The 11,024-nt window shown below is 34.0% G+C and overlaps 3 protein-coding genes across 4 annotated transcripts; 1 reads left to right on the top strand and 2 right to left on the bottom strand.

The window, feature by feature from the left end:
- On the top strand, positions 2,967-4,130 carry LOC107629664 (acyl-CoA--sterol O-acyltransferase 1-like). The gene has a single exon (XM_016332503.2). It carries the CDS (start codon positions 2,967-2,969, stop codon positions 4,128-4,130), a length of 1,164 nt encoding a protein of 387 aa, XP_016187989.1.
- On the bottom strand, positions 4,360-6,473 carry LOC107629665 (structure-specific endonuclease subunit slx1). Its single transcript, XM_016332504.2, has 3 exons — positions 6,171-6,473; positions 5,486-5,592; positions 4,360-4,787 (listed from the first exon to the last, which is right to left on the bottom strand). Exons 1-3 carry the CDS (start codon positions 6,374-6,376, stop codon positions 4,594-4,596), a joined length of 507 nt encoding a protein of 168 aa, XP_016187990.1. The 5' UTR covers positions 6,377-6,473; the 3' UTR covers positions 4,360-4,593.
- On the bottom strand, positions 6,805-9,830 carry LOC107629663 (pheophytinase, chloroplastic). 2 transcript variants are annotated; one of them, XM_016332501.2, is made up of 6 exons: positions 9,607-9,830; positions 8,661-9,390; positions 8,342-8,568; positions 8,072-8,263; positions 7,808-7,964; positions 6,805-7,216 (listed from the first exon to the last, which is right to left on the bottom strand). In XM_016332501.2, the coding sequence occupies exons 2-6, from the start codon at positions 9,372-9,374 to the stop codon at positions 6,959-6,961; spliced, it is 1,548 nt and encodes a 515-aa protein (XP_016187987.1). In that variant the 5' UTR covers positions 9,375-9,390; positions 9,607-9,830; the 3' UTR covers positions 6,805-6,958. The 2 variants fall into 2 exon arrangements, with proteins under 2 accessions (XP_016187987.1, XP_016187988.1); XM_016332502.2 differs by having other exon boundaries at positions 8,661-9,395; positions 9,607-9,798.

Raw genomic sequence — 11,024 nt, 5'->3', positions numbered from 1 at the left:
GGTATATGAATGTGTAGTGTACTAACATATAATGTGTAGGATTAGAAGTTGTTTAATAAAACCCATCCTCCTGAATAAAAAAAATGTTAAAATTTGCATTATAATTTTTAAAATTTTTTTATTTTTAATTTGTATCTAATCTCTAAAACGCTCCTCTTATTAGAATTTTTAAAGACGAGATAGATATTATACAAAAATGTTATTTGTATACTAAATTAATTATAAAGATCAGTCATTAATATATTTATATATAAATACATATTATTTAATTTATCTTCAACGTATATTTATTCAACATATATTTTATAATAGTAACTGATTTTGATATACACCTAGCATGATTGATGTTACATTATATATTAATCATTATAAAAGTTTTCAATGGCCTAAACAATGGGGTTGAATCTATGACTTTTTAAAATTTTATTTTAACTTCAAAATACGGAGTCTACGAAAGTAATTATAAAGGAGACAAATTACTTTTGCCTCATAACAAACACATCAGAAACAGAACAGAGAAGAAAAAAGTATAAAATTATATATCCTGGTTCAACCACCTTATACAATGTGGCCTACATCCAATCTCCACTATAACTATGGTAGAATTTTCACTGTCTTTTCAAAGAGTTACATTAACCAATTTCTTAAGATTCTTCCTAATTCTATCCGAGACAAATCAAACTTCTAACCAAACTTGATTTGGTTCGGTCACTTCCTAGACTATTAACACTAAGTGCTCACCCAACTTAACAAATGATAGATTTCAGATATAAGAAACAAAACAGAACATAATTACAAAGAGATTGACATAATTTTTAGCTTTTCTCCAAGTTAATTCTCTTTACCTTTTCTCTCAATAGTTTTTTCTAAATTCTCACATTTATACTTTTTTCATTAATTAAAACAAAGAAAGATAAACTAAAGAACCAGAATAATTAATAGAAAAATATGAAAGAGAAGAATTAAAACAGCTTGAAAGCTATAAGCATAACCCGATTTTAGAACTCTCTAATGTTGTCTTCCATCTTGGCAGAATGCCCTCTTTAACGTAGGTGCATTGTTTCCAAAATTTCATATTTAAGTGATACGAGTGCTGAGTAGATTTAGATTTATGAGTTGTCTCTCCTTGCCTCAATATTCGGCTAGTTACTCTTTTATGTATGGGATAACGTCTCTAAAACTTGATTAGAGGTAAGAGTCAACACTTTGAATCTTGAACCAGCTGAGTTCTTCTTCTCCCAAGAAATTGAAGCAGAAAATTAGGGTTGAAAATCAGATATGAGAAGAGAGATGGACAGCAACGGTGACTTGATCAAAAAACTTTCAATGTGTTAGCCAAATTCACACTCTTAATCTTATGCTTTGGTCCCAAATTATATTCTCGGCCTTTAATTTGCAGAAAAAAAAAATCTTCATTTTCTTTTTCTTATTCTAATTGTAATTACTTCTTTAAAGTAGCTTCAACAAATTATTGTGTGTGCACAAGAATAATTATTTTGCTTATTTTTTTTTTTAAACATCCTTGATTTAAGAATTTGATTTGAGCTAGTCTCCAATCTTTTACTTTTTTTTTTCTCCTTTTTCTCTTTGGTGCTTAATGAAAAAGTGAAACACTTCTTCATATAGGTTTAAACCAATTCTAAACTTGCTTATTTGTTTGTGAAATTTAACAATGTTGAATATAGTGCAAATTCCAATCTATTTGCCCAAAAACTAGCAGCATTAGGTCTTTTTTCAATGTCTTTGATGGGCCAAGAAAATAAGCACCTAATTACTTTGCTTAGGTCTAAAGTTTAGCCCAATATTTTACTACATTAATACTTATTATGACCTACATAATAAAACACACTTTAAATAATTTTGGACGTTTAATCCAACTAAATATAATATGTTTGTCATAACAAAAAATATGATTATTATTTTTTAAACTCAACACACTGATACAATTTTAAAGTATAATAATGGTAAAAATGTTATATAATCTAAAATTAAAGGAGGCAACATAGAATTTTACTACCAACTTAAAAGGGTAATGTCCCATAATCACGTAAACTTCCAATGAAATGATAATTATCAATTCTTCATGTGAATATAGCATTAAATAAATCGGTGTTACCCGTTACGTATTGTTTCAATGTTTCTACTTAAAAGTAAAAATCTTGGCGCTATAAAAGGGGTGGGGAGTGGGGACCTTGCATAACGCATCCTTTAAACTTTAAAGTAGGTCTATGGGATTCTACGGCTACTTGCCCCTGTTTTTACTCTAGTATTGCATATTTGCATATCACCAATTCACCCACCACGCTCAACAAAATAAAAATGAACCGTGATACAATCTAACAGTTTTTTCATATTGGAAAGTTGTTTGAGTTTTTAATTACCAGTCCAAAATTCTAACAATCCACACTTTCTGGTCAACGCACAGACAGATTTTTTGGTTTCCATGTGTTACATCACAGGATAATGTAATCTCAGCATAAATCTTCTACAAAGATAATGAAAAATTAAACTAAGTTCTAGACCAAAAAAAAAAAAAAACTAAGTTATTATGTAAACCACCGCCAAAAAATGCAACTCCAAGTCATAGGTTCTTAATTTATCATTAAATTTCGAGGAGTGCTAGGAGACCAGTAACTTTTATGATTTGTAGCCATCAAATAGCCATCAATGATGATTTTAATAGTATGAGATTGATATGAGATTTCATCCAATGGCTCACTTTTTTTGCTGGTTACATGCTGGCCAAAATTTAATAAAGCTGCTGGTCCCCTAAACTTTTCCTTAAATTTCCCCAAACACATGGCAAATTGGCAATATCATATTCATATGTCAATGCTACCTTATTTTGTGTGTGGCTTTCTCAAGGTCCACCTTTGATTTTGAGGTATAATTCCAAAGTCTCGTTAATTGTCGAGTCTTAACCAATCTTTAAGGATTGTTCTCACGAATTAGATTCTTAAGCAGTTATGGAGGGTGATATTATCATGGTCATCAAGGTGAACATTTCAGTTGTGATATCTTTATGCTATTGTTATTGGATTGGTAGATCAATCTCTGCAGGAACAAGAAGACTTCTCTTTTTAGCTCCTATCATATGCTTCTTCCTCTTCATCCCTTTCAACTTCTCAAGTGTGCACTTGAGAGGCAACACTGGATTCTTCTTTGCATGGCTTGGAACCTTCAAACTCATTCTCTTTGCCTTCAACAAAGGTCCCTTGTCCTCTGATCCATCAATTTCTTTAGGACGTTTTGTAGCTTCTGCTTCCCTTCCTATCAAGATCCAACAGAATCAACCACACATCAGATCCAAAACCTCTCAAGATGGCAAAACCCCACCACCTCCAGATCCATCAAAACATTCCAAAAGTTCACATTTTGTGACCAATCCATCTTCAGAAACGCCAAAAACCAATGGCCAGAGCAAAGAAAAGACATCTCCTACCAACCCCAGCAAAGGTCACACCCCACTTATACCATATGCAATAAAGGCCATTCTTTTGGCTTCTTTGGTGAAACTGTATGATTACAGTGATCAGATCCACCCAAAAGTCATTTTTGGCATGTACTGTTTCCATATTTACTTCATGTTAGAGCTTCTGTTAGCTACTTTTGCTGCACTGGCTAGAACCATGGGGATGGAGCTGGAGCCACAATTCAATAATCCACTACTCTCCACTTCACTCCAGGACTTCTGGGGCAGAAGGTGGAACCTCATGGTCACCAGCATTTTACGCCCGGCAGTTTACCAGCCGTCATTGAAAGCCACAATGAATGTGGTTGGTCCCAGCTGGGCTCCATTGCCAGCAGTTTTTGCAACTTTTGTGGTATCAGGGATAATGCATGAGCTGATTTTATACTATATGGGGAGGATGCCACCCACCTTGAGGATGATGGAGTTCTTTGTCCTTCATGGATTGTGTTTGATGGTGGAGATTGTGTTAAAGAAGACACTTGGATCCACGCGGCGGTTGCCGAGATTGGTGTCCGGACTGTTGACCTTTGGATTTGTTTCTGCCACCAGCTTTTGGTTGTTCCTGCCTGAGTTCGTCCGCTGTCACATTGATGTCATGGCGTTTGAGGATTATGCTGCCTTGGGAGCATTTCTCAAGAATCTCAGTGCTGCATTCTGAGTTCTCTTTGATGATTTGAGCATTGTTTGAACCTCAGAACAAAAAGGAGTTTTTATAGTTCTCCCCCAACTAAATGACAAGTATTTCATGTTGTTGCTAACACCATGAACGAGAATAGTGTATCATTTTGAATTGAACTAAAAATTTTACATGCTCCATATGATTCTGTTTTTATATTTGGCATATGAATCAATCTATAAATTGGAGTCTTGATTAAAACTAATGAAAATTGAAGGGAAAAGTTCAAATGTATTTGACAAATATCATACTTTGATTACACGTATGATCTTAATATTTGCTATAAGAGGATAAGCTTCCTCAAGATAATACATTATGGATAACTTCTGCTACAACAATGAATCAATGCCTATAGTACAGTTGATATTAAATATTTGGCCTAGGTTTTGCCATTTTTTCAATTTTTTGTTATTAATTCATTAAAATACATAGAATGGAGGTCGAATCACGATGGATCTAAATGCCAGTTAATTTCTAAGTGAGAGCAGTCGAGTGAGCCTTTCACTCTATTTAAAGCTGCTTGCCTGTGTTGCAGCAACGGACGTGAGGGATCTTCAATCTGTTTGGAGCTGCTGCCACCTTGACTTTTGCGGGGAGATTTCCTTGAGAAATCTTTCCATTTTGATTCAAACACACAAGCTACAATGATGAAGGAACACAGTACAAAATACATTAACTGTAAAGACATGAGAAACTACCAATGCTGCAAAGATCTTTGCAGCTTAAACATAACAAGATGAGACAATTATCTTCGTCAATGATGGTCTAAGAGAAAGAGAAAAACAAGTCACAGAATAACACTAAAGTGTAGACATCATTTTCATCTTATTTGCCAGAACTCAGCTAGAACCAATTATTTCAACAACAACAAAAACAACAAAGCATGATCCCGCCAACTAGGGTAAGTTGGTTACATGGATCAAACGATAACATTACACCTTGTCTTGGATCATGTTTGTAGTATCCCATTTATGCTCAAATCTCCTTTTAAATTTCTTTATAATCTAGGATAGATTACTACAGCTGGGAAAACATCCCCTTTAGCAATAAAAACACATTATTTGTATTTGTCAAAATCATTGCATCAAACCACCATATCACATTACACCATTGCAAGAACAGATGAGCAAAATTTGACTGATTTGCTCACTCTTTACAGTTTCTACTCTCTAAAAGCCAATAGTGGCAGAAACTTGCAACATCTTTCAACAATTTATCAATTATCTTACTCCGGAAATATGTTGGGCTTAAAGTTATAACCATGAAAAGAAATCATGCAGTGTCTTGGCAACTGGTATAAACAAAAGCACATGAAAAGTACAAATGTATTAATATACCTTCACTCCGGTCTGCAAAACCACAAATGAGGCATGCACAAATCCATGGCCTTCCAGCACGGGATGCTTTTGCACCACCCTTAAGCTTGCCGTTATGCTGCTTCAATCTACACCAATTAAGATAAGCACAAATTAAATATCTACTCCCTCAACTCCATGGCAAGTTGCAGACAACAGCATTACAAAATAAAGGGCAATAACAGAAACAACTTCATGAAAAGAACAAAATTTAAATTAAAATGCAAAAGCAAGTCAATGGCAAACAGGAAAGTAACAATTTATGCAGCTTTAGTCTGACTGAAAATTAAGTATTCTAAACCAAGCATAGTACTTTTACCATACCAATACCATGAAAATCTGAATTCATTGTATACAATACAGAGAGGCATTGAAGTTTCCATAGCATAATACAAGTTTACAACATGAGTATATTGAGTTTCCTTGATATCCAATCTAACCCCAGGCCCCAACACTAATCTCTGATTAATTTAATGAGAAAAAATAGAAACAAGGTTACATAAGCATGATCAATTTCAAAAATACAAGTATGATTGAGGGATAAAAATTAACAAAAGCAAAACTTTGAGGTCCCAGGTGAACGGATCAGAATCTGATTACAAGTAAATAGAATTTGGGAGCTACATCTATAACGATGCAGCTCAGTAGAAGGTGAAATTGGAGTTACCGGCGAGGGAAATTGGTTGTGACCCCAACGTAGGTTTTGATTGGGTGGTTGGTGGAGAGGATCAGATAAACGCACCAAGACTCCGATTTTGGTTCGGAATTGAAATTCAGGTGTGATGTGGAAGCAGTAGGGGGTGAGGATTTGGATAAATTAGGGTTTACATTTGGGCGTTTGATGGAGCGAAATGCCCCCGATATCGTTCTCATTCTCTACTCTCCATTACATTGCGTATCCTTCGTATTTGTTCTTTCATGCTTTTTCTCCCAACCGTTGAAGACAACTACTTCCAACTTTTTAAATAGAAACCTTTAAAGTGGATTCTCATTTTTTTTATTTGAATAAATTATCATTTTTTCGGGGAGAAAATGATATTTTCAAAAAATTATATTTTAATCAGTCAGTTTATCAAATTAAAATAATTTCTTATATTAGAAGATCCTTTTATCGAACATTAAATTTTTGAAGCCAAAATAATATTTTATTCTTTTATTTGTTGAAAATAAATTGATAAACGTTCTCCAATAAAGGATTCCATTTTTAATGTTTTAAACCATATACTAATTACTAGCAAATTAATGTCGTGTGCATTGTTGTTGCTTCATAGTTCTACGATTATGTATGAACACGTAAACCATTTTCGACTAAATCACTCTAATCACTATAGTGTGCTATGCCATACCATAGCAAACTGATTCTACAATAAGTCAATTGCACTTGTTTCATTTTCTTTATACACAAAATATACAATTTTTTCCTTATCTTCTCAAGAGGGCATAATTGATCATACATCATTGTTGTGACTTGGCTGCCAAATTCCTTAACTTGGAGCCTGAATTGATGTAAGATATTAGCCTGTCCCACAAGGAAACTGTGGACCCAAAATATCTTACCATCACTGATTTTTTTGAACCTTCTCTGATGTATTCCAACTCCCTAGCAATGGCATTAGTATGTTTCTTGCTGTCTAGCTCATCAAGCAGTGGCAATGAGAGAGAGCCACTGGACTCAAGGTGTCTGATCCAACCCCTTAGTAAGAAATTTATCACCTGCACACAATGATATGATCTGAATGACCAATGCTACAATAATAATCTTGGACGAGAATTTCAGAATGAACTCAAGTGGTATAACACTAACTCAAAGTCGAATAATCAAACTTTTTATTGGGTAAGACACCGAGCCGCGCAAAAAGCGAGTCGAGATGCCTCACTACTCATAGGTTGGTGTAGGGGTCAACTTAACAATATAATAGGGCAATATTGTAGGTACATTTACATGTCCCCAAGACCCCAACTATTCAAACATGGATCCATCATTGGTGTAACTGACTGAATTCATGTTGAAAGTGTCAATAAACATGAGACATTTTTGTGAAAACAAAATTCTAGCAATGCTTTTTACTCTCTTAACCTCTCTTTTATTTTAATCTATTTGTGTATGTTAAGCATTTGCCATGAAGGGGAGCGTTGGAGAAGGGTTGGGTTGTCTCTGTGTGGCCTCAAAGCTACGGATTCAAGCCACGGAATCTAATTATTAGGTTAGACGGTTTACATTACACCCTTGGGGATGCACTTTTAAGCATTTGCCATAACAGTCACATGGAACTAGAAAATGAGGAAGGGATGCTAGTTGCATACCTCAGGGACTTCATCATGAGGGCAGTGACCGGCGGGGCTGATCTGATAGTATGGAGCTTCAGGCACTTGTTTCTTCACTTGCACTCCCCATATTGGCTTCACCCATGGATCTTCTTTCCCATACATCAGGCATATCGGCACATCGTTTTCTCTACATCTACATTGCAAACAACACTCAAAATCCTCAAGGTTTGAACCATAAATCATAAATGCCACAGCAGTATTCAAATTCTTAATGCTATAATTGTTTTAGTATTCTGCTACCTAGATAAAGCTTCAGCAAAAGATATTTCAGCCTGAGGAGCAAACATGATTGAAGCAAACGATGCTGCGGCAGCAGGGTGCCTTGTGGTTTCAATTATGCGCGAAAACACATTATCTACATTTGTCGAATGATCTGCATAAACCTGATTAAGCACCTGAGCAATGCTTGCAGGGTCACTAATTTTCTCCCACCTAAAGGTCAAAACAGAACGTTTTATAAGAAACATGCCTTTTCAAAGAGACAAATGAATAACATTGAATGAAACTTACACCAATTCTGTGAACCTCCTTATACTAGAAGGTAGAGGAAATGTTCCTGCCCATGGAAACAATTTCGCTATCCGTGGATTCTTGATTGGATTAGGAAGAAACCCCCAAAAAGGTGTTGCATTAAGCAATGTGACACCCTTCACCAAATGAGGGTTTCGTGCTGCGAAATACAATGCAACATATCCTCCTAGTGAGTTCCCCACAATATAAACAGGCTCCCGGATCACCTGCCGAAAACCAAAAACACAGTCATTCCACTAAAAATCAATAAATTTTTCAAAGTTAGTAGTTGCAACCAATCTAAGACAATGTCATTTACCTCTTCAATGAAGTATCTAACTTGATCTTGCCACAAATCAGCAGAGTAAACAAGCTTAGTTGCCCAAGGTTCAGCTTCTTCTCCAAAACCCCATGAAGAAGTACTATCCCTATCCATATCCCTTTCACCTTCCTTAATCTTAGGGGCAGGATCTTCAAAAGCAAGGGACATTCCTTGGCCTAGAAAATCCAATGCCCACACTTTATTATCACGCCCCAAATCCTTAAGCTGTTTCTCATAATGGAAAGAACCAACACCAAAACCAGGAAGAAAAAGAACATTAGGTGAACCAATGTTTTCACAACCAGCTTTCTCATAGTGTACATTAAGTTTAGGTTTCCATTGCCAGAAACAACTACTTATAGGAGCACCAAATTCACCATTTGAACCATCTGGTAACCCTGGAACTAGAATCTTAGAAGCAGCATGTTCATCAATCCCTGCAATTTCATCTTCACTACCAATCACATAGCCATCAGAAGTTCCACTATAAACCCTGAAACTCTTCAATCTTCTGGACTCTTCTGGAACACTTAGTGACCTATCATGAAATCTCATGGAATCACTTCTGGGTACGGTGTTGGAACAAGAAATTCCATGATTTACAAAGCTTGGAAACCATGATTGGCGTGAATTGAAGTTCTTTTCAACCAATTTCCACTTTGTCTGCACCACTTGGCAGCATGGTGTGGAACCATAACAGAGAATTTCCATACCCAAAATCTCAAATCTGCACTAACAAGCCATAGCAAGTGAACTCAGTAGAAATTCAACAAAAACTTTTGTGATCATCATATAAAGATTTCAACTTTAACAGCATACATATTTAATTAAACTTAATTATAATTCCAGTGAAAGAGACTATCTCAGCTGCTATTAAAAGCTTTAAATAGTGGAAAATTGAAAACGAAAAACAATAAATTAGTAGCAGTAGTAGTAGTTGTACCTTTTAATTTAATGAAGAAGGTAGCATGAGAATCTTCTTCTCCTTCCGGAAAAACTGGGAAAGTTCAGTGAGGTATTTTAATTAGAAAGATTCAGTTGAGTCAATGGGTTTATTTATTCGTTGCTTGCAAGGCTCTTCTTCTTTTACAAGCCAATTAAAAAAGAAAACAAAAAAGAAAATAGAGAATGGAGAAGGGTCCGAAAATTGGGAAAGATGCAAGACGTAGAGAAAGACAAGATGACACCTAATGAAACACGTGTTCGACATCCACCACCACTATCGAGGGACCGAATCTACCTACTTCTTTATCTCACACTTTTAACACGTGCCAACTTATATTTTTTCTCCTTTTTTTTCTTTCTTTTATATATTTACTTAAGTGCTAACAAATTTTAGATTTATACTAAAATTAATCGTCAAAATCAACTAATAACACGAAAAATTTATTTAAGTCGAGATAAGACAGATGTATGCGACACGTGTTTATCTCGTTTACACTGTAAATAAGATATATGTATTTTTTTTTAAAAAAATTTAAAAATAATAAAAAATATTAATAATATCAATAATCCAAACTTTTGGCATGCAATTAGTACATAAAAAAATGAGTAAAAGAGATTAAAATTAATATGTTTGATCAATTTTAATTCATTTTAAATGATAGAGATTAATACGTTTACTTAAGAATCATTAAACTTTCCACTATTAATACGGTTACTGTTTAAAAATTTAAAATATAATTTAAATACACGTGATTTATTTAATGATCCAATTAATTCAATGTCACTACTCTATTCGTATATAATATGAAATTTTTTTAGTTAAAATTATATTTCAAAATTTTTATGTACTCTCATGCAATAAATAAAATTTATATGTACTCCTGTACAAAAAAACAAAAGGAGTGAGTGAATATGGAAAAAAGCAAATGTGCTGCCACTATTGATAATGGGTAGTTACAAATATATTTTCAGCACACTATTAATAATGGACAATTACAAATATATTTTTAACTATACATCATTAATATATTTGTTTCTATTCACTATTTTTTTCGTTTGTTGTACGGGAGTACATATAAATTTTATTTGTTGCAGTACATGAAAATTTGAAATATAATTTAAGTAAAAAAGATTTCATATTATATACAAATAGAGTAGAGACATGCATTAATTAGGTCATTAAATAAATCACGTGTATTTAAATTATATTTTAAATTTTTAAACAGTGAGTAGTTAAAAGAGAGGTAACCGTGTTAATATTGGACAGTTTAATGGTTTCTAAGTAAACGTGTTAATCTCTTCTACCAACATTTTTATGTACTAATCCACAAGTTTGGATTATTGATATTATTAATATTTTTTTATTATTTTTAATTTAAAAAAAAAATGCATATATCTCGTTTACAGAAATAAACA

Source organism: Arachis ipaensis, chromosome B03 (assembly GCF_000816755.2).
Source record: "Arachis ipaensis cultivar K30076 chromosome B03, Araip1.1, whole genome shotgun sequence".
NCBI lineage: Eukaryota > Viridiplantae > Streptophyta > Magnoliopsida > Fabales > Fabaceae > Arachis > Arachis ipaensis.
The sequence above is the reverse complement of the archived record's forward strand: the minus strand, read 5'-3'. Positions and strand labels throughout refer to the sequence as shown.